At 49.1% G+C, this 23,439-nt stretch overlaps 1 protein-coding gene across 1 annotated transcript in view; it reads right to left on the bottom strand.

The window, feature by feature from the left end:
- Positions 1 to 23,439, bottom strand: part of lrig1 (leucine-rich repeats and immunoglobulin-like domains 1) — a 33,279-nt gene that overhangs the window by 2,078 nt on the left and 7,762 nt on the right. The window contains exons 2-17 of the mRNA XM_076095761.1: positions 20,200 to 20,271; positions 19,313 to 19,387; positions 13,766 to 13,903; positions 13,520 to 13,663; positions 12,257 to 12,400; positions 11,603 to 11,746; positions 9,753 to 9,896; positions 7,450 to 7,530; positions 5,596 to 5,667; positions 5,037 to 5,108; positions 4,685 to 4,848; positions 4,128 to 4,481; positions 3,080 to 3,361; positions 1,140 to 1,574; positions 850 to 984; positions 364 to 651 (exon numbers count right to left, since the gene is read on the bottom strand). Of these exons, the coding sequence (XP_075951876.1) occupies positions 364 to 651; positions 850 to 984; positions 1,140 to 1,574; positions 3,080 to 3,361; positions 4,128 to 4,481; positions 4,685 to 4,848; positions 5,037 to 5,108; positions 5,596 to 5,667; positions 7,450 to 7,530; positions 9,753 to 9,896; positions 11,603 to 11,746; positions 12,257 to 12,400; positions 13,520 to 13,663; positions 13,766 to 13,903; positions 19,313 to 19,387; positions 20,200 to 20,271 (2,744 nt within the window). The remainder of the gene's footprint in view (positions 1 to 363; positions 652 to 849; positions 985 to 1,139; positions 1,575 to 3,079; positions 3,362 to 4,127; positions 4,482 to 4,684; positions 4,849 to 5,036; positions 5,109 to 5,595; positions 5,668 to 7,449; positions 7,531 to 9,752; positions 9,897 to 11,602; positions 11,747 to 12,256; positions 12,401 to 13,519; positions 13,664 to 13,765; positions 13,904 to 19,312; positions 19,388 to 20,199; positions 20,272 to 23,439) is intronic.

Genomic DNA, 23,439 nt, shown 5'->3' with positions numbered 1-23,439 from the left:
CGGGTATTACTGCTTGCCAAAGAGGCTGAATCCCAGAACAGGCCCAGACGTGCAACTGCAGGAGAACTCGGTGCTTCTCTGCTATATCTCAGAGAGATATCCAGAGCGGCTCTGGGCGTGCAACTATGATACTGTGTCAAATTCTGTTAGGAGCCAACCCGTCAGTATCATGTTCAAGGGAATTTGCTTCGACAACGGTTCCTAAATTCCTCATAATTTCATAACATGAAATATATTCTTAGAAAAGCAACTTTAAAAAGCCTCCTGGACGAGTGTTTTTGTCTTTGGGAGAAGTCTGTTGGCAGTCGTAGTGCAGGTCCTGCGAGCTACTCTTCTAAACTCGCTGCACTCTGATCCCCTTACCTTTTTTATCCTGTTGGTTCAGCTGTAACGTATTGTGGTTTTTTGGAAACGTGGATCCTTGAATGTCCTTCCGGATCCCGTTGGGTGTCCCGTTGCAGAGCGGGCTCGAGTGTGGCCCTGCGTCGTGCAGCTCCCCTGGATAACAGTGGGAGTAAGGCGGGGGGACGGAGTACTGTTGGTACTCCGAGCCTCCGGGAGGGCCGAACCCGTGCGTCAGGTAGTCGGAATCTTTGGAGTAGCTGCTGCCGCTCTCCATGCAATCTGTGCACGCTACTGCGCCGTCGAAACCTGCAGGCAGGCGGGGGGGGGAGGGAAAATAAATGACTGTGGAAACAGAAAAATCAACAACTGGATGTCGACACTGCGGTTACGGGGTGTCTGCGGTAATTATTTCTGATGCCGAGCAGGCCTTCAACGGAAGGCGGTGCTCCTTTCATCGTTACGCAACACGCCGACTCGGGGGGCAGAGACTGAGCTGTCGGGTACCTGTGGGGTCCACAATGTGTCCGTTGGGCTGAGGTCCACCGCCGGCCTCCACTCGGATGCACACATCCTGCCGCTCGGACAGCGTGCCCTGGGAGGAGAGGTAGCTGGGTACGTCTGGAGGAACTGTCGTCTCATCTGGAAGAAATGAGAGAGCCCAACACAAGACATTACAACCAGGGCTGTGGATACCGTGACGCAATTAGTCAATATATATATGTTTTCTCTTAGATAGATCCTCCTAGTTTGCTATTTCTACCCGTGATAAAGGGGCAGCATAGATCCCAGCTCACCTGTGTTGGTGACGCTGCACTCCTCGCTCTTCTTCCTGGTCTGGTAGATGATGCAAACCCACACCAGCGACGTCACCACGATGCTCGTCACAACGGTGATGACCACGATCCCTATGGTGACCGAGCTGGGCCCCGCCGCCGGTTGGCAGGGGCCGCGGCGCTGGTTCACCACCAGCTGGCTGTGAGCGCGCTCCGTGCCCAGGGTGTTGGACATGAGGCAGGTGTAGCGGCCGGCGTCCTCCAGCGAGGCGGAGCCGATGACGAGCAGCTGGTTCCCCGGCGTGAAGTGGTGTCTGTCGGAGGGGCGCAGCGGCTGGTCGTTGCGCAGCCAGGTGATGCGGGGCGGCGGGCTGCCCAGGGCCTTGCACTGCAGGGCCACCGTGTCGCCGACCACCACGCTGCGGTCCTCCAGGTCCTGGGCCAGGTGTGGCGTTTCTGTGTAAGGAGAGGAGCGGTTAGGATTCCTGAGGTACGCCATTCCTATTTTTCTATTGTTATTCTCTCGCAGTTTTCGGTGTCCGTTCTCGGGTTTCCGCCTGTTCACGGTATTGATTACTGCGAGGTGAGTCAGCTTGATAGGCCGAGCACAAAGTGTGATGCTCTGACTTTGATATTCCGACCACTGAAAGCTTATCTCATAATGACGGTCTCATCTAACAATCCTATTTATACATCTCAGGTCATATCTGTATTGCTGACAGATTCTGGAATCACTTCACTTGGTCATACGTTTTAATTACAGCACACAAACAAGACTTCTCTCGGGACAGGATCCTCCTCAGAACAATGTTTTCAGTGTTTCCCTGGAAACCTCACATTCTGCTGAATGGAGCACATTGAACCGAGTGTGTGTGTGTGTGTGTGTGTGTGTGTGTGTGTGTGTGTGTGTGTGTGTGTGTGAAGGTAGGCCTCTCCTCTCAGACTGAGCACTTCCCCTCACAGTGGGACATACACAGATTAAGAGATCTCACTTAACCCACTTCAGTCGCCCCTCTCTCTTCTATCAATACTTTCTACCTCTCCATCAATCCCCCCCCTCTCTACTACGCCTCCCCCCTTTCTTTTCTCTAAATCCCATTTACCTTCCCCCCACAAACTGACTCCACCATTCCAGTTCTTCTTTGGCTCCCATTTTTCTCCCCCGCCACTCTTTTCCAGACAGGGGCCCCTCGACTGCAGTCATCCCCCCGTCCCCCTCTCCTTCCTCAAACCCAAACATCACCACTTCAGTCCAGAGGCATGGTCGCTTGCTTCAATATTTTACATTGTCGGGTGGATTAGCGCTCAGACTTCACAGCGGTTTAAGCTCCCAAGTCTCTCTCAAGCTGCACAATATGCAAATGTCTCCCCTAAAATACCGCCGCTACCAGTCGGACCACATTAAAAATAGAAACAGTTGCTTCTGAGCTCTTTCAGGGAAGTTTAAGGCTTGTGAATATTATGTGTTCGCAAAGAAACCCCCCATCTTTGTTTCTTAAGCTCTGTTTAACAAGGGACTGCTTTGCTCCGCTCAAAGACAAAGGACAAAGATGATCTATGTCCTGAGATGGTTATAGGAGAGCAGCTCTGTTTTGTTTGATTTAACGGTGTAAAACAGCCAATAAACTGGGAGCACTGAGGCCTGCAGTGAAGCAGCCATGACTGTCTCTCCCACCGAGAGAGGAGAAGGTGGGAGGGTGGGTGGGAATGCCTAACAAACACCCCTCTGTGAGTCCCCGCTTTTGCTTCCCCCACCATCCCCCCTTTGACCCCCCAACTGTGACCTTTGGCCATTGACCTGCAGCAAGGCCACAGCTGCCGAGAAAAGAAAAAGAAAAAGCCTCTCATTCTGCGCCCTCTGACTGACCAACTCCCAACTGAGCGCCAAGCTTTTTACTAAGTGCGGGAAAACTGTAGCCAAAAGTCAAATAATGTGCCGATATTAGCTGGAGGCGCCTTACCCAGCACGGTGAGGCTGGCGTTGGCGGACACGGTGCCCGCCGTGTTTTTGGCGGTGCAGCTGTACACGCCCATGTCCTCCGGCTTGACGTCCATGATGAAGAACACGTCGTCGTCGGGCATGACGTGCATCCGGCGCTCCCGGGCGGCGGGGAAGTCCGTGCCGCCGTCCTTCTGCCAGGCGATCTGCGGCGCCGGGTGGCCCTCCGCGGCACACTCCAGCCTCGCTGTGTGGCCCGTCCGGATGGTGCTGTCCCGGGGAGTCTTCACGAAGGATGGGAGAACTGTGGACAGAGGAGAGACACCGCTTGCGTCAGTATCGTCCGTGCGGTTTCGGGTTAAGAGCGTTGACGGCAGTGGTTCGGGATTACAGAGCGCAGAGCGCTCAGTTTCGCGACCCGCGCTTTTCACAGCTGGTGCTGGCATCCAAACCAGTGAACTTCTGGGCAAGTGCCCATGATTGAAACCTCTATAGGTAACTCTTACATTACGCCACAAAGACAAGAAGCAGCTACAGGTCTGATGCAGACTCGGGCAGGCAACCAAAACCCAAGATTAATACTCTCCACTCGCCGAAAAAGCCGAGTGACAGAGCGCAGAGGAGATGGCCCCTGTTAGCGCTGACATGCAGATAAATCAATTTGTTCCGAATACCATCCTAGGAGAGATGGAGGCCTGGCGAGTGAGAGTGAAGACTTTATTCAAGTGAAAGAGAAGAACTCAGCATGGCCACTAATCTCAATCGCTCCACTGTCAAACGGGACAATTGAAACTCATGAGGAACATAAACAGGCATCGTATCTGTTGGACATTATGTAATCGCACACATATCAGCAGATATTGGAGTGTTTTGTCTCTGTTTATCTTCTCTTAGCTTGACACTGGACCACTTATATTCCTCCATGTTCCTCCCACATCTTCACTGCCATCTTACCTTTTACAACCAGAATGAAAGCAGTTCTCCTCCTCCATGATAATAATATAGTCCATCTTAACAAAGAGGCTCTAGTCCTTTTACACAATGTCCTTTAAAAAAGAAAGAAAACCTACCGTTGACGATGAGGCGGGCCTTGCTGGAGTAGGTGGAGCCGAAGTGGTTGGTGATGATGCACTGGTATCGGCCCTCGTGGGCGAAGGTGACGTGCCGCAGGTGCAGGATGGTGGTGTACTCCATCACGCCTCCAGCTGCGCCCGGCACGTCGGACGTGGCGCCCTGGTCGTGAGCGCGCACGTGGGCATAGTTCTCCGTCTCCGCGTGGCGAAGCAGCTCCTGGTCCTTGCGCCACGCAAAGCTCATCGGGGAGCTGCTGCTGCTCGCGGCCGTACAGGTGAGACGCACGTCGCTGCCGAGGACCGTCACAGACGTTTCCGGCTGCACGGTGATCTGGGGCTTCGGGAGATCGTCTGAGAAGAGGCAAAAGACAGCACGTGAGAAGGAGGACAAGGAGTCCCAGAGTGAGGACAGTTATTGGAAGGACGAGATAAAAAGGAAAAAGACAAAGTGAGTTGAACGACAAAGTGAGTTGAACGACAAAGTGAGTTGAACGTTCCCTCGTGAACAACACCCCCGCCCACATCAACAAAGATTAAACACACGCATAACTCACCACACACAAAGCTGTTGGACGGAGCCTGGAAGATGCTCGTGCCCTTAAGGCTCTCCGGGTGGGCACAGGTGGCATTGACCCCGGCCTGCAGACCACGCGTCGCCAACCAGTCGGGCAGCCATTGCAGCTGGCAGTCACACAGGAAGCTGTCGCTCTGAATGTCACTGTAGAAGGGAGGAGTAAGTACATGTGGTATATATCACGTCCATTGCACCCTGTAACTGAATATGTGTTTCTGATACTGTGTGAAAGGATGCCAAAAGCGCTGAGGTTTCAATCCCGTTTGAGGCCGCTGGCCTGAGTCGTGCACATGAATGATGTGTATTTGTGCGAACGCATCAACAGTACTCACAGGGTTTTGAGGTTCTTCATTTTGCTGAAGGCATCAGACTGGATGGAACGAATGGCATTCTCTCCCAGGACCCTGTTGGGACATCGCACATGTTAACTGTATACACATTCCAGCCACACACGGGGTTTCATTAGCGAGGATCTGACTTTCAACCGAGGTGGAAATATCCAGGCCTGCCTGTCTGAGTGTGCTACATGCCAGCTTTTCCATCCCTCCCTGCCCTCGTTCGAAGAAGGCCTGTGAAAGAGCTTATCGGAATTCCATTTCTTCTGCGGAGCTCGCCATATGCTCAATAACTTTGTTCCTGCGCAGAGGCAGGAAGAGAAAAAAAAAAGGCCAAAGTTGAGCTCGAGCTAGGCTAACGAGAAAGAAGCAGCTGGGCGCTCGCAAAAAGCCTCTGTCTTCTCCTTTTACAAAGACGCTATTAAATTGCTAGCAGTCTGCTTTCTGCCAGCAACTTTTGGCAATCCCTCCCCCCAACCACCCTACACTCCACCCTCTCTTCCTCACTCTCACTCCGGCGGGGAGGAGGGGCAGCCAAGCATTGTGGGATACTCACAGGTGTTCCAGGGTTTCCAGGCCAGAGAAGGCTTTCTTGGCCACCGACTTGATCTTGTTTCCAAACAGAGTTCTGCCGTTTCCAAACATGAAGGGTGTCGATAGATGAAGAGAGAGAGAGAGAGAGAGAGAGAGAGAGAGAGGGGAGGAAGGGGGTGAGAAGAGGGAAGGTGAAAAGAGAAGAGGGAGAGAAGCACAATTAGCAAGGCTGAATCTGATAAGAGTGGGGGGGGGGGGGATTGAGATATTGGAAATCCGAACTGTGTGGAGATTAGCCAGGAGGAAGGGTGGGGGGAGATTGGACGGGGTTGGGGGGGGGTCGGGGGACTCTGCGCTGCTCTTCAAAGACCACTTTTATCTTTATTAGAATTAAACAGCAATGAGCGGGCGGGGCTGCGTGTTTCACAGAGCTTGTGCGTCCACATACGTGCCACCATGTGAGTGTATGCGTCCGTGCCTGTCGAGTCTGGTTTTGAGCCAAGACGTCAGTTGCTGCTCCCTCTGATTTCTGGTCCTAATCCCCCCCCCACACACACACTACTATCCCTCACTTGTTCTTCTCCTGTTGTCGCCCTCACTTCACAGGAAGAGGAGACACGGCTGGCCGGTTCACAATGAAGACCCCGGTGTTAGAGCCCAACCACATGTACACACAAACAAACGGCTGTCTTGTCCCAGGGAAGACAAGAACCCTACTTTGCCAGAATTTATGTTAGGCTATCAAAGAATATGAAAATCGGAATAAAATGGAAGATCTACTCATCATTTTATTTGGCTTAGATCTGTAAGACCCACTTCCCTCCCATGTGGTGGCATTCACAAGCTGCTTTAGGAAAACCCAGTGTGTGTGGTGGACACTTTGATGTTTCACGCCTTTCCTTCTCTTTCCTGCATCTCTCTTTCCCATGGCCCTCTCTGCCATCGTCGGGATTGCGGCGGGCCGCTTCCGCCAACGCCGTGACAAAAGGGGGCAGGGTCAGAGGGCGGGGCGTACGCGGCGTTTGATGTTGATGACTGAATGCAGCCCTCGATTTTACCCTCTCTCAGTTCCAAACAACAGGGACTGGGAAAGAGGGGACGAGAGGAGCAGAGGCTTGGAGGAGAAATAGAAAGTAAGCCTATTGGGGAGCGAACCCCTGCCAGCTCGAAGAAAAGCCCTTTCTCCCGTTCCTTCTCTTTTCAGCGGTGCTCACACTGGGAACCATCTTGGCTGGACATCATCTTTTCATGTTGATGATTGCCCATCAGTGCCAGAAATTCCTCGTCCGTAGTCATTTCTCAAGTTGCCAACTCTCGATATTGAACTTTTTTTACTAGCTGCCTTTAAGGAAAACATTGCTGAGTAATTGTGAAAAGAAATGAGTCACTCCGTCTTCTTCTTGAACCATTAACAGCAAAGAGACTCCAGTTTGGCCACGAAGCTACAGTGAAACAATGAAATGGTGAGATGAAAGCCAGATTGAACTGGCCTAAGCTTCCACAGGATGACAGGAGTACAATAGTACAATATTGCCTTCGATGTTTTATGAACACGCCTTGTAAAAGAGGGAAGAGGGGCCCTATATGTCTTTGGTCAGTGCGCATACTTCCCTACTAAATGAAGTGTGGGGGTCCAAAGGGGACAGATAACTCAAACTCTGCAGCCTTAAACTGAACTCAGCTGAACTTAGCTGGCAATGGAGGGTGAGTCGGGATTTGGAGGGAAACTTTTGGATGCAAACTAAGAAAAAGCTCCCTTCTGTTTCTGTTTTTGAAGAACAGCAGAGAGGATCCCTGACTCAGTGGAAGAGCGGGACAGAGGGATGAAAAGGAGAGGCGGAGGGAACTAAAAGAAAGAACTAGAGGAGACACTCACAGCTTGTTGAGGCTGTCCAATCCAGAGAAGGCCCCGTTGGTGTCCTCTATTGTGCCCGAGATGTCATTATGGTCCAGCTCCCTGTGGAGAGTGAGAGAAAAGAAGGGGGGATAAGAAAGATGCAAGGAGGGAGGGAACGGGGAGAACAGGGGACAGGGTCTGGCAGCGCTGGAGCGTTTCACAGCCCTGGCAGAGGCTGGTCTGGAAGTCACGGGTTACCCCTTTCGCCCACACTCCCTCCCCACATCATCCTCCCCCCCTTTGCACCTGGCCTTAAGAGCCCCTCTGCCGCTCTGCTCTGCCAACCAAGCGCATTCTTTCCTTAGAGGGGTGGAGAAGGAGTGTGTGCGTGCAAGTACATGTGTGTTGGTGTGTCAAAGCAGAGATCATCACTGGGAAACACATGTATAATTCATGACGGCATGGAGAGATTGGCGGCAGCCCAACGCCTCATGAGAGGCCAAACAGTTGGGTCCATTCGTCCGACGGTGGCAGGTACGGCACGGCCAAAACTAAAGCCAAGAGTCTTAATAAGGTTAGCAGCCATCGCCGGGCAAAGACCAAATGGATTCAATGAAAACAAAGAAAACTAAAAAAAGGGGCTTCTATTAGAGCGTTTGGGGGTTTCCAAACACTTGTTGAATGCACACCGCTTCCCCTCGCTAAAGGCCTAAAGAGCTATCTCTGTAGGTGAAGTCATAGCTGCAGAGGAGCCACCAAAAGAAAAAAGATATGAGCCGTTAAAAGACTTTCTTTCAAACTTGAGAAAGGCCTTTGAGGTTGATGGTCAGCCACACCCTCGCAACATCTCCACAATAGCACCCTCCGCCCCTCCTCCTCCCCTCTTTGCCTTCCAAGCGTCCCTCATCCCCCTCTGGTTCTTTTCAGTCCCCATTGGCCTCTGTCTTAGTCGGCCTGGACAAGGGGCTGCCAATTTCCTACTCTTTCTGGCTGGCTGGACGTGAATGGCCGTTGCCTTGTTAAAGCAAGGCCAGCGGTGGGGGCCGTGGAGCAGGGAGGCCGTAGGCATGGAGAAGGGGGAGGGGGGGGGGGGGGGGGGGATGAGCCAACGACCCCTGTGGCCGAATTAGAGGGCAGGCTGGCTTGTTTGGAGCTTTCACACCCCGATGCGGGCTCCGGCCACATGCCAGCACGACCAGCAGCGCGGGCCCAATTAAATCTCCCCCGGCTCCTTTTCAGGGCCCGGCCGCCTCCCCTCCGCTGATTAGATTAGGCTCGCCTCAAAGACACCGAGCGCAGGACTGATACAAGGGGAAAGAAGAGATCGTGCCAAAATCAAGACAGAGATAGTGTGTGCATTGGGGGGGGGGGGGGGGGGGCTAGCCTGAGGAGATGACAGAATACACTTGGGAAGAAATGGGCAACTAAGTGTGCTTAAACATGGTAAAGCCAAAAGAAACAAAAGTGAGCCATTAATGACAGAAGAAAGGAAAACATGAGAAAGGGCCTGAGATATGGCCGTCACAAGCTCAGCTCCCTATCCCTCCCTCTATTTCCCTCTGTAGCTAGTTATCCAGCACCCAGTGTGCCAGCAGAGAGAGGCCTTATGTGCCTTGGCTCATCACCCCTGTTGAGGGAGAGAGCTTCTCTAGCGAGCTCTGGCACATCTCCCCTTCTCTGGCTCTCTCACTGGGAAGAGGGACAGCCAAGAGGACCTTGGTGCGGAACCAAGACCCCCAGGTCTTTCTCCTGGATTTATCCCCTGACTTTCTCCCTTTTTCATTCCTTCGTTTTCTTTCATTAAGGCCTGTTTGGGCTTTTTGTGCAAAAGGTGGATCGGCGGGAAAGGAGACCTCTTGTCTTTAGTCGTGGCTTCTGAAAGCGGGGGAGGGTCTCGAGGGAGGCGAGGGACACAGAACACTTTTAGATCCGAGTTTAGTTGGGAGCCAGTGTTCAAAAGGCCCAAAACAAAACCACACAAAAGGAACAAAGTGGCAAAAGACACAAGGAAAATAAGGAGTTGCCACAGAAACCCCCCCCCCGAAAAAAGTGACGCATGAACGCCTAAATGGAAATGTAAAAAAAAAAAAGCTCATGAATGCAAATGAGATCAAAACCAGTCCTGAAAAGTAAACAACTCCTCCTTTCTGGAGTCAAATGAAGGGATTACGTAAGCCTAAATATCAAATATCACACGGGCGAAACCCATATTAAACATCTCAGCTTTCACAGCTCCCAAGTGGCACATCTTAGCCTTATCGTCAGCAGGGGCCAAACCGTAATGAGGGTGTTGTTGGGGGGGCTTGGTAATGGGGGTTTGGGGTGGGTGGGTGTGTACTTACAGGACGCGTATGGCCTTCAGGCCTCTGAAGGCTCCCTCGGTGATGTGGCTGATGGAGTTGTGGCCCAGACGGAGAGAGTGGAGTTCCCCCAGCACAGCCAGACTGCCTTCATCCAGACGAGTCAAGTTGTTGTACGACAGATTCCTGGAGAGAGAGAGACGGAGCGCGAGACAGACAGAGGAGGACGACAGAGGCCAGACAGAGAGACGGGAGAGAAAAGAGAGAGGGAGAAATGTTCTGTGTGAGGTCTAGAAGGAGACGACAGGTTGGCAGAACGCTGATGCAGCTCGCGACATCATAATACTTGAATTTCATGGCTGATTCGAAATCTATTTGCCAGTCTGCGATGTGTTTTTCCATCGTGCCTTTTTTTTCCACCGCAAGACGTTAACAGAGAACGGGCTCAGCAGACCTTAGAGCTCAACTGAGGTCTTAACCGTTTGACAGGGAAGAAAAAGGCATTCTTGGTTGAAACTTTACATGTCTACAAAACCTCCATTTATAAGCCGACTTGAGCGTGTGGTAAACCCCGGGGGAATATACTGTCACTCATGTGTACGACAGCCAGTTTTTCGGACACGATGATCGAAATCGGATGTGAACGGTGGATTTTCGAGCAGCTTCACTTGTTTCAGAAATAACATGAAGTTGATTTACTTGGCAAATAAGACTCAAAACGTCTTGTAAGAATGTTGCAATCTTGATAAACCCTGATTATAAAAGACAATAAGTCCTGTACGGGTATCTTTTTCAGACAGTAGTCAAAGGCAGTATTGTGCCTTTCATTGCCCTCGCTGTGGCCCTCGCTGTCTGTCTCTGTGGCCGGGCCTCAGCTTTGCTTGAGCGGTCATGTGTGCAGAGATTCTCCCTGATGACCAGCTCAGCCCGGCCCATTGGGAATGCAATAACAAGGCTCCTCATAAAGACGAGTCACTCTCCTCTATTGGCCGTGGGGGTTATCATAACTGTGGATCGTAAAAAAGAAAAGAAAAAGAAAATCATATAACCGCCGACTGGTGCAGCGCCAGGGAGGATGATTTGGAGATGGCGCTGGGAGCAATCTGTCTTTCGCAGACGTGTGCACAGGAAACGGCATTGAGATACACAGAGCAAACTGACACGAACGCCATCTAGCTCTTTATCCCACGCGACTGTTACATGTAAACAAACACAGGCGCCACAGATAACCCGGGCTACCTCGCAGTTAGCAACGCCTCAGCTGAGCAAAGCACTTTAGCGCAGCAATACGGCGGTCATGTCAGCGGAACAGAAAAGCCTCTCTCGATAATAACTCCTCGTTTGGTAGACAAAGGCCGTGAAGGCGATCCTTCAGTGTAATTACCACAAGACAACCGGTGGAGGATTACACGCCGGTTTGACAAACCCCGCCCCCCCCCCGCGGGTTCAGAACCGAGTACAACAACTCTCGTCGAAGGGCTTGAGTGCTGTTGATCCCAGCTCTAATTATAGGATAAACAGGCTTATTCTGGGAATAGCGTAGCGTATTGAGTGTTAAAGCACAATGTCATTTAACCCCGGGGGAAGGTAGATGGGTGATACGGTTGGGGGAGGGGAGTGTTGAATTCTCAGGCTATAGGACTTAAATCCCCAGAGACAGACAGAAAAGATTTTAAAGCAAACTCTGCAGTTGGTGCCGAGTTTTAAATATACATCTTTTATTTATTTATTTTAATTGAACTATGTTGAACTTATGCTCTGTGACTCCAACTCTCGACGACTGCAGTCATCATTCCAGGTTTAGAAACTTTAACCTCTACTGAAGGTTTCGTAGCGAGAGGACATATGGCACGAGGGTTTTTAGTGCACGGGTACTAAATGCTCGTACTCACAGCTCCCTCAGCTTCTGGCAGAACTTCCATCCGTCAGGGTAGATGCGGGCTATGTAGTTGTTACTGAGGAATAGCTGCTGGAGGGAGGTCAGGCCGTACAGGGAGCCACTGTTCACCTCTGACAGGCTGTTGTAGTCCAGGTGACTGCAAGAGACAACAATGAGCAAAATAAGTATCATCAGGAAGCGGGATACATTAGTAGGATGGTGACAGAATGGCTTACAGGCAAACAGGAAGTCAGGAGTTTGGTGGTAATTGAAATGAGTAAATTTGCAGCAGCATTTCTGAAAAATTGCAATGCAATTTGTGACCATTACTGTTTTACTTTGCATGTAACTGAAGTAATGCGTATAAATTGCAGGTCAGTATGAAAATGTGTGATGGATGTGATGCCGGGCATGTTCCAGTAAGTACTAACATATGTTGTTCTTATAAGGTTAGGTGGGTGAGTATTTGAATTATAGTCAGTAACTGGTGCAAATAGGATTAGCCAGTTGTCATCAGGTGGTGCAACCAAAATATGCAGGTGTCAGATATTTGGTTAGATATTATATGTTATGTACAAAATCAGTCACATAATATATAATAATTGGCTATGTAAATGTATTATTGATAGTTTCAGGGTTGCTTTGTTGTTGTTGTTTTTTTACATACAGGACTTTCATCTTGGCCAGGTCCCAGAAGGCCCCGTCAGTCAGTTTGGTGATGCTGTTCCTTTGCAGCTTGAGCACCTCCAGGCTGGACAGACCCTGAAAGGTCAGACCCTCCACCTGACGAATACGGTTCCTGTTCAGCTCACTGCATGGGTGGACAGACAAACAAAACAATTGTGGCAACTGATCATGGCAAGAAAAAAAAAAGAAAAAATCAGTACTTAATCATACTTTGTAAGCTCTGTCAAAATATTCCCCACATTTCAAAGCAAGAAAACCATATGTTTCTTCCCCTTTCGCAATGTTTTGCCCTCATTCTACATTAGCGTCCGTCACGCTGAAGTCAAATCCAAAGGATCCTGTAGCCTGCACGCTTCAGTTGGAGCATTTTGTCGTTAACAAACCCCCAGCTTAACAGGCTTTCCTCAGCGGTGTCCTTTCCGGCTGTGGCATGAGGCCAGCGCTGTATACCCCCAGCCTTTAACTTACAAACAAGGGCTAAGTTATGACCCTATGAAGTTACACGACAAGAAGGTATAAGATGTTAACCACTGGTGTCTTTTTTATTTTGCATACGAGACCTGAGACATCTCTTCGTGTCACGCTGAACCTGTACAGTTGGTACGCGTCTGTGTGTGTGTGTGTGTGTGTGTGTGTGAAGGCTGTAAAAGCCCTCAGGTTGGCAAAGATAAACATCCTCATAGTTCTTTTGAGTCTGATGCGCATCACCACTAGCATGTGTAGATACAGTGTCACTCGGGCTACCTGTTCCAACAATAGGCACCACCTGGGGGAAACTACCGGAGCCGCGGGGGAGGGAAGAGTCCCATTACGAGAGTCCCTCCCCTCTCCAGAATGGGGGCGTCGAGCTACAAATTGGTTAAAACCTCTCTGTTACGCTGGAGGGAGGTTTGACAGAAAGATAATGGAGCCCGGTGTGGGGAATAAACGAACCACTTTGGGGATGTGGAAGAAGGCAATAAATCAGCGGTAATATGGCTTTGGTGTTTACCGAGTCAGACCGTATCCGTCCCTTGAGGTATAGCTCACACTAATGGCGTTCCCGATGTTAAACACGCAGGGCTCGATCAACACGCAAAACAAACTCCTCTTCATTTAAACTCACTGTCTGAAAAGGCTTCAACTGGGAGACTCGTTCGTTTTCAGCCGAAGCCGAAATGTCAGAAACTTATTGTTTTTGCAAGTCTAACTGTTCCGACAGATCAAAACACAACCCTGACGGTGAAATCCAAGCGGTACTCACAGCTGGGTGAGCCTCGGGAGCTGGAAGGCTTTCACGGGGATCTGGCTGATGCGGTTTCGGCTCAGTCTCAGGAGCTGCAGAGTCGAACCGAGATGGTCCAGAGCTCCGAGCTCCAGCGCGCTGATCTTGTTGTTGCTCAGGTACCTGGATGCAGAAACGGCACATTTATTTCAGAACTTTTTTCAAAAAAGAAAAAAGAAAAAAGCTGAGTCATGTGCCACCGTTAAATACAGAGATTGTACTCACAGGTCTTTGATTTGGAGGCCTGCAGGAAAGCAGTGCCCTCGGAGCTCAGTGAGGTCATTGTTGCTCAGGTCCAGGGTTTCCACCGAAGATAGCTCTCTGGTCCGCCGGCCGTCTATACTGCGGATCCTATTATGATGTCTGGAAAATGAAAAAAAAACACATTAAAAAAGGCATTTAGGTGTGGCTGACTACTGCAGCTCCACCCCACGAAGCATCCACCATCTCGAAATACATCACCCTGCTCAACTTCAGTTTCCCTTTTGTCATCACTCACAGAAGACACTCCAAATCCCCCCCCCCCCCCCCCGCCTTCTCTAAACCCACTCTCAGGCACAAAGAGAGCCGAGTACACAGAACAAAGTGGTCTTCATCTGCCACAAAATGTGTACTTTGAGAGCTTCCAAGCCTTCTTTAAACAATTCCAAGGACACCCGTGCTTCTCCACAGAGCTTATACGCAAAACCTGTGAGATAGATGAGGCCTCGGTGATCAACCAGAGGCACTTGAAGAAGGATTTCGGACTACTTCAGTGTGTGATGGAATGGGGAGATGGCTGCGTTACATTAAGCCCCAGCTCGGTTTTGGCCTCCTGTCATACAAAGAAGATGAGGAGAAAAAGTAAAAGACACAACCCGAGTCATTACCCTTCAACTTGGAGGAGAAGAGGATTCTGGGAAGACACAAAACATCAGGTGTCATAGGAGCTCAAGGAAGGAACTCAATCACAGCCCTGCTCTACTGCAAACACACACACAGACAAATGTATACAGTAGATATAGAATTAGGTGAAGCAGACACACGGCTCTACGTGTGTGTGTAGGTATGCGTGTGTTCGTCCGTATGTGTGAGCGTGTTAGGAGCATGCTGGCGGGTGTTATCCGAGCATACATGAAAGCCTTTGCTGGGTGACACATTCGACACATGCCTGGGTGCTAACTAGGGGTGGGAATTTCATTTGGTATCACTTTCATTCACCCGACTGGTCAAAAAAAAAAAAGCTTTCCATTGATTGAGTGAAAAGACAAGACAGAGGTAAAATAAAGTCCCTTTAGAAAGCACACACAGAGGACACCAGCCACAGCGTCATGCACTGGGGGTTCTTCTCTTAACCATCCCACTGAAAGCTACATCACCACAGAGTTCTGTTCACGAGGTCTCCCTTTACAAGCAAATTCTGAATGCAGCATTTTATTCTCTCTTTATTTCCAAAGAAAGGACCCGTGTTCAAGCCCCCGTTTTCCAAAATGGAGCCGACCGAGCCATTAAGGCAAGATGCAGGTAGGAGACACATCAGGCACAGCACCACGCCAGTCACAAACAGACATTTCTCCCCTTAAACACAAGTAGAAATTTCAACTAAATCATAGATCTTAAGATCAATGACAGCATGTTATTATGGCTGCTTAACTTTTTAGGAAGGTGTGTGTGTGTACGAGTGTGTTTGACAGAAAGATCACGACAGAGAGCAGGTGTCCCACAAACGAGTCAAACTCGTCAAAACAAGGTCAGTCCCTCCTTCCTGCTTCATTTCTAGCCACACACACAGATATTTATTGGTGTCTAAGAGGAGGAGGGGTCACACCACAGTGGCCCACCTGAATAAACAGTGGCAGAAATGGTTAAGGATGAGCCGTGCAAGCACGCCTGGGCGAGCGCACACACACACACACACACACACACACACACACACACACACACACACACACACACACACACACACACACACACACACACACACACACACACACACACACACACACACACACACACACACACACACACACACACACACACACACACACACACACACACACACACACACACACACACACACACACGGGACAGAGCAGCAGACAGTGGCTACAGTGAGCCAGAGCAAAGCAGGGAGGGAAAGAATGGGGGAGGAGAAAGGGAGGGGGGGGAGAATGAAGGGGTGAGGTGGGGTCAACAGCTGGTGACCTTTTGATGGGAAAAACAGATCAGTCTCAAACTGGTGGGAGAGGTTGACCTCTCTCACTCGTTCTCCTTCCACCACTCAAACTGAATTCCCTTTCCTCTCCCCCTCCCTCCCTCCCTCCCCCCCTCTCCCGTAGTCAGAGCCCAGCTGCGTGTGAGAGACAGATAAAGCCCCGACGCGTTTGAAGTCCACACATACAATAGTGGCGTTTAGAAAAACTGATTGTCATATGGCCGGTGACGTTCATGATAAAGGAGGAGCTCTCGTTCCCTTTGATGTCCGGGCGGCCTTATTCACCTTGATTCCACTTAATTCCAAATCTCATTACCCTGCCCCATTGGCCATCTGATTATGGTGAGCCTGGCTCATTTTGACACTTCTTTTGATGTACGGAAAGTGCATCAGCGGTTTACACCGGCGAGCCCATTCTACCGTTTCCAGTGTCATCTTTGGGAAGGCGATTCTTTGGCCTGTCCCTTGTGTGTTTGAAGCTGGCGGGTCGGGACAAAAGGAGTTATTTCAAAATCAGATCCTCCAGCGGGCCGTATGATTTCTATCCCGAGCTGTTTTAAAAAGGGTCGCTTTGATGTGGAGCGGGCAGGCCATGAGCACAATGGGAAAGTTTGTGCTGCTCTGCTGTCACTTTTTCACTGCGTTTTTAAAACTTTCTGTCGCTTCTTCTTCTTCTTCTTCTTTTTTTTTGCCATCCTGCTGTGGCATTCTGGGAGTCTGCGGGATGCCCGTGGGCTCGCCGAGTGCATTGTGGGGACGGTGGGAGCCTGGAATATAGTCTTTGGTTGGTTCATGATGCGCTCCTACTTGATGGTGTGACTTTTATTTTAATTCAAAAAATGATCTCGATAAAAATGCATCCGTTGTAATTGCTTGATAATGATTGGACCAGAGAAACGTTTGAACTGCGGCACTACAAACATACGTTCAGGCTAATGCATCGAGATGAATCGAGAGCGGCAGCGATAAAAAAAAGAACTGTCAGACACGTCGGTGAAAGGAAAAGGAAGGGGATGAAAGCTACCGGAAGCAGAGAAGAGACAAAAGAGAAGTCACCTCTCAACCGAGCAGAAGATGAAGAACAGAAAGAGAAAAGAAAAAAACCTCGAGCCCACTCACTTATCTTTTCTTAGTCCACCCGTTCCTTTCATATTGTAATACTACTGTACTTCTTTATAAGTCAGTACATTGTGCTCCCACAGGAGTAGGACATCAACTTCCTTGTAAGTGCAAACTTTCAAAGATTCTGAATCAGATCAGATTCCAAATAGCCGTGTGCGGATAAGAATACAGTCAGATGATTATCTTGGGAAAAGTCATCCGATAGCTGCTGAATTAACATAAAACATCATCAATGACCAAAGATGTGTTTAAATCACATCCACGATGAAAACAGCCTACGTCTAAAATGTCTTTACATAAATCAGATTTTGTGTTTCTGCTGACTAAACATTTGATAAATATATATATATTTTTTGCCATGCTGCTTGACTCAGTCCAGTGTGTGGCATCGGAGGATGAAGGGCAGCAATTAAAACCAAAAACGTACCGTAAATGTTCCCAAGTTCCCTCGTACCAAGTGTGCCCGACACCGCAGCAATTCAAACTGAATTGAAACTTGCCGGTTATATTAGCAACTCAATGGGAGCAATTCTACAACAACAATTCACTAACCTGAGCAACTGGCAAACTCGGAGGTCAGACAGTAGCAACCACATATAATGGGCAGTTGAGAGTTTACTATTGGATGAGGGGCCGAAGACAGATTCTCAGTCAATTTGCTTATGCGTGTGTGTGTGTGTGTGTGTTTGTGTGCTAGTGTGTATTTGTGTGTATGTGTGTGTTTGTGTGTGTTTGTGTGTGCGTGCAAACCACTGTCTCACACTGACGTGTAGTCAGACGACATTCCAGACGATCCCAACCAATGGCACAGGAACACTGCCCTGCCGTCTGTACTGCTGCCTCTGCCAGGGCTCTCACACAGACGCTCTCACACTGTAGAGCGCTGGGTGGCCTTTCCTTTGCCTCTACCCTGCTGCCTACTCCGCAACTTCTCCTCAACCACACCTCTTTCGACATGCGGTGATGTCACCCTGATCCGACACTATTCACACCCCCTCATCCCTCCCTCCCTCCCTCCCTATTTTCTCATCCTTCCTCCCCTTCTCACTGTCACCCATTTTACTGTAAGCCATGTGACTGACAGCTGCAAGTGCTTCGGGGGGCCTTCGCTTCAGCTGTGTGGCTTTGTAAAGATCCGACCCTCCCTCCAGCCTTCCACTCCCACCAGGCCTACAGGCCCCCCCCCCCCCCCCCCCCCCCTAGCAACAGACTTCAAGTCAGGCCAAAAAAAGACACCCCCGATCATTCGGAGGGGCTGCGACTCGGCACAGTTTGCGAAAGTAAAAGGTGAACTTGCTCCGATCGGTTTTGTTCTAAACTCTATAGATCCAGACTGATAGAAAACACATTAATAACAATAGCTCCAAACGTACGGAAATAGACAGATGTCACAGTTGCCTAATCAAACCTCAGATTCCCTACAGCTTACAGTAATCGTCTGACCACATGAGTGCATCAGGATCAATTCTGAGAAGCAGGCAGATGACACACAGGGAGTGGCGAAGGTGTGACTCCCACAGAGCTCACCACCAAAAAAAAAATGATATGACCACGACCAAAATTACAGGAACCGGCAGCTGCGTACTTCACTACCAGGCAGTCGGCCGACAGGCTAGCAAGGTGTGAGAGCATAGAGCGCAGAGGGAAGCTAAGCTAACGGCTAGCACTAGACTAGCTTAGAGGGGTTTAACTCGTTTCAGGTTGAGTGCGATGTAAGAATGTTCCCTGCTCACACAAAAGGGAGAAAACTACGGCAAGCAGGAAAACAACAGTCCGCCCTACAGATGACACAGGCCAACGCTGTGTGTGTGTGTGTGTGTGTGTGTGTGTGTGTGTGTGTGTGTGTCGAACCGGAAACCAAGAGGCATTGCCATTTATCTTGTTACAATAATTGTAGTAAGCTTTCATATCAGCTTCAGCCTTTTGATTCTTATCTTAGGCGTATTTTGGTGTAACCTCAGAAAGCCTTTCATTGAACTGTTTGTTTTGTGTGCCTGTTGATTGGCTACCGAGCTCACGTTTGTGACACACACACACACACACACACACACACAAGTGCACACACGCCCTACCCAAATAGGGCAGTAAATCTCCAGTGAGATGCCAGTGCAGGCAGTCCCCGCAGGCACAGTTTCACAACCGAGGTGGAACTATATACGAGCCGGCACTAGTCGGTTACTTGACCACGCGCTAAACGCTAAAGACAGAGCTCCATATTTACACCGACAGAGCTTAAGTGTAGGGGGGGGGGGGGATTATTTAAATGTAATGGAGTTTCTTTCACATTAATGCATTACTTCTGAGATGCAGAGGCATATGCATCCTCCACAGACGGAGGCAGACTATTTCAGGAGCATTTCAAAGAGGCCACTGACCTCAGAATACAGTGACGGGGAGTCAGATAATTCTGGCACCGTGTTCGGCAGCAAAGGGGGGGGGGGGGGGTCAGTACTCACAGGTAGAGAGAGACAATCTTGGAAGCGGCCTGTCCTAAATCTGGTATGGAGGTCAGCTCATTGTGGTCCAGCCGCCTGAAAGTAAACAAACACAGATAGTAGTGGGTTAGAGAAGAAAAAGACAAGAATGACTTGTTGTTATGAGGACTTAAGAGGCATTTTCACAGGTATAACAGACTTCCAAACTAAAATAAATTATTATTCTAAATCTGAAATTTAGACACAAAATCAGAGCGTGTGTCAGGCTAAAGCTAAACCCAACGTTTGTGAAGTTGTACAACGTTTTACATGCTAGCTGAGATGCCGCTGTGTCATCGGCTGTACTATCCCACGTGGTCCATCACACGAAGTTCAATTAAACCTCGTACAAATCAAAAGATTTAAAACACGGCGTGTCATGTCCTCCGCAGAGCAAGTAGCAAGTCAACCTTTTAAAAAAACAAAAATAACACGGGAGTAAAACGGATGTCGGGGGAGCGTATGACTGGCCGGGTCGGCCTGCCAGAGATGTCACCAGTGTGTGTATCACCGGTTAGCTCATGTGCACGTGTCTTTTGTACTGGCGCTGAGTGACACAGAGCCAGGCCCTCTCCTCACCATATAAAATATTTACAAGGCCAGCGTTGGCCACAGTATCAGGTGGTGGAGCGGAGGCTTAATATAGAAAACCACCACTTTATTCTCAATTGGACTTAGTTCAAAGAAACACATACGAGGACGCGACTTGGAAGCAGAGCGGCAATCGCGTACGTTAGTCAGAATTAAGTCATTGATAAAAAAAAATGATAAGTTTAACACTTAAAACGCTCACAACAGAGGAAAACAGGGCCATACACACACTTTAGGAAGTCCATTAGAAAGTGTGCAGTGTGTGTGTGACTACTTACAGCTCTCTCAAGTTGGGAAGGGAGTCAAAAGCTTCAGCGTTGATGGAGGTCAGCTTGTTGTGGCCAAGGTTTCTGAAAAAGAAGAAGAAGATGTCAATTTAAAAAAGGAGTTCAAATGCTCATTTGCCAAACAGTAGACGGGGGAGGACAATTAAAAAGATCTAAATATCTAAATATCTTTATTGTATTTGTCATTCAGTAGTTCAAATACAATTATTTCTCTCACTTGACAAACGGCCCGTATTAAGTATGCCTGAAAACACAGCAGTGCATCCATTCAGCCGGCCTTCACGGAGGGCCGGATCAATACTATATCGATAGAGCGCGTCTCTCTCTCTCTCTCTCTCTGGCTCACTTTCTAAAACATAACCCACAGGCCATTCATCTGCTGCAGTCAATTTTCACTTTAGGCGCAACGGTGTATTTAATAGCTGGCACTCGACTCGTACAGAGGCTTATTACGGAGCGATTTGTCCAGCGATATATAGCGTTACCGCCGCCGGGGACCGAGTGACAAGGAAAGGAGGTCATGTGTGTGTGTGTGTGTGTGCTCACCTATAACACACGCATCTGCCTTTCAGATCGAGCTTCCCACGCCGTATGAATCTAATTGACGTCGCGCAATAAACAAGTGACATCTCTGTCAGACACCTCCCCGCCTGGCTGGCACGCGGCCTGAGCCGTTGGCAGAGGAGGAGGCCGCAGTGAGAGTGCCGCTTGTGTGTTTTTTTTTTTTGTGTGTGTGGCGAGGTCTGGCCAGACGAGACAAAGGGAGCCCACAGCTCCGAGGCCGCCCGCGATCCGCCCCTCCGTCCCTCCGTCCAGACGTGAGAGACGGCCCAGGAATGTTTCACAGGCCCGCCGAGAGATGGCTGCTTGTTCCCAGACACTGGGGACACTTTCACCTGATGCAAGACATTCCTCACCCTCTCTGGGTTTAGGGGCTGTTAATTCATGTCATTCTGCATGTTTAGAGAAAGTAGGAATGGCTATTATGAAAGCTAGTGTGAGGAGGCTGGGACAATACAAGAGCAAAAGGTTTTAATAGTATTTACACCCATAAATCTTAGTCTCCGTCTCACTTGACAAGATTTCCCTTTCTTGCCTTGTGTGCTCAATTGCAGATAATGACAGTCTCCCTCCCCAAATCTCTTTTTGTGTGTGTGTGTGTGACGAGATAATAGCAGAGCATGCGTCTGCCTTCCAGGCACAGGCCTGACAGGGAGGCCTGTCGTTTTCCCCCAACCAAGATTAAGCCACGCCCACTTTCGTATGACAAAAAAAATTTGACGGCTGCGTGCACCTGGAAACCACAAGGTGTGACAGCTATAGTAGCTTGTTAAAAATAAGTGATATGGGAAATGAATTTGATAATTTACCGTTTATCAGACCACAAATGAGACAAGTATTACCTAGTGTGCTATTCTCTAAATGTTCAGTGGGTGTCTGGTGTTGAGTAATGGGAAACATGTCAATCACAGACATGTCTTCATGATAATTTGACTTTATCCCCCACCCTACGGGGCCGCCGCCTCTGCCTGGAGATACAGATATTCAGTCAAAAAAAAATCAAGTCACGTTTGAGAGCCAAAGCTGCAGTGCTGGTGCTAAAGGCCACAGCAACAAACAGAACGGCTCCTTTGTGTGAGCGCTCAGCCTCTCTCCGAGTCGCCGACGGTGTTTACACAACTGAGCCTTTTTTTCCTGTCCCGTCTCATTCTCAGCCAGATTTATTCTCTCGCCTATCAGATGAGATAAGTTTCACAGCATTTTAACACCTACTGCATGAAGCGATGGTGATAAGGCTGGTTCCCCCCCCTCTCTCTCTCTCCCATGGAAGGAGGAGGAGGGTGGTGGCGGGGGCCACCGGTGCTAAGCGCGGCTAATGCTTTCCAGAAAGTAGACTTTACAATCGGGCCGTTTCTGGAAGAAGCCTTGAAGCCATTTAGAGGTATTTTTGGGACTTTGAGAGATGCAGCCACCGACACCGGCAGAAACAAACGTACCGAGGGGAACGAGAAACTTTTTAACTGAATAATTCAACAAGCCAGAAAAAGGGGATGTATAGTAGAGATGGGAGCAGTCGCTGTGATTTACCACCTCAAACACTACAAAAGCAGTTTGCCTTAACGCTTCAAACACAGCATTCCATTGTATGGCACAACTAGTTTATACTAATGGGCAGGACTGTTTGACATTAGTCAGCAGGATCACAATCTAAAGCTCTCTGTGCCGGGTACTGAACCAAAAGTACAGCGTGGGACGATTCAAGGCTGCGTGTTGAGCCAAATACTTTCCCACTCAATTCAAGCTGTTCCCATTGGTGCACAGCAGCCAGGTGAGCACTGTGAACGCCCATTTACAATCTTATTAAACTATTCACCTGTTTCAAGAGACAATTAAATAGAATACAAATTAACGAGCATGTTATCAGCAGTTATTTTACGAGTATAATTTAAATTGAATTTATCACTTAATCAAAAACTAACTCCTGACCACAGAATACGTTATTAATCTGGCGGCACACTCTGGCCTCCATTCGGCACAAAGTTCCCCTGAAGTCGTCATAGTCAAGTCAAAACAGCTTGATGTCACAAAACATTCACAAATAAATAAAAACACACCGGCTGCGTGTAGCTCCGTGTCTGTTCTAAGCTGCACCGGCCAACACGTCACCGGTGTTCTAGTCTACGCTGCTGGCCGTCCATCAGTGAGCACGGGTCACCGTAACCTCTCTTCTCGTCAGCCGAACTGGAGACGGGAAACAAGAGGGCTGGGCCACCACACAAACCCAAACACCTCCCGACGCATTATAAACGGTAATTAAGAGACTGTTAAATATCAGGAGGGTGAAGCTTCCCCGTGGAGCACAGCAGACATTTAAAAACACACAAGGCCACCAGATGCCCTGAAGTAGTGTAATTTTCGAAACAGTCAGTTAATTAATCAATACAACATTAACTGATGAGTATTTAGATCACTGAAGAACTCATCCGTCAAGAATTTTCAGACATGAGGTCACTCCCTCGTGAATATATATATATATATATATAACTTTGGGTTTTTGGACTGTTTGTCTAACAAATGCTACTTATGACCACAGTAACTTTATCTTCTGTTGAAAAACTTTTTATAGGCTTAACAAAAATAAGAGATCAGCTGATAATAAGCCAACTACTGGAAGGATACGAAAGCAATCTGGAGCATTAGCTTCAATCTGCCCCCCCCCCCCCCCCCCCA

Source organism: Anarhichas minor, unplaced genomic scaffold (assembly GCF_050575085.1).
Source record: "Anarhichas minor isolate MPS153535 unplaced genomic scaffold, ASM5057508v1 ptg000021l, whole genome shotgun sequence".
Classification (NCBI taxonomy): Eukaryota; Metazoa; Chordata; class Actinopteri; order Perciformes; family Anarhichadidae; genus Anarhichas; species Anarhichas minor.
This window is presented reverse-complemented; position numbering and strand designations above follow the sequence as displayed.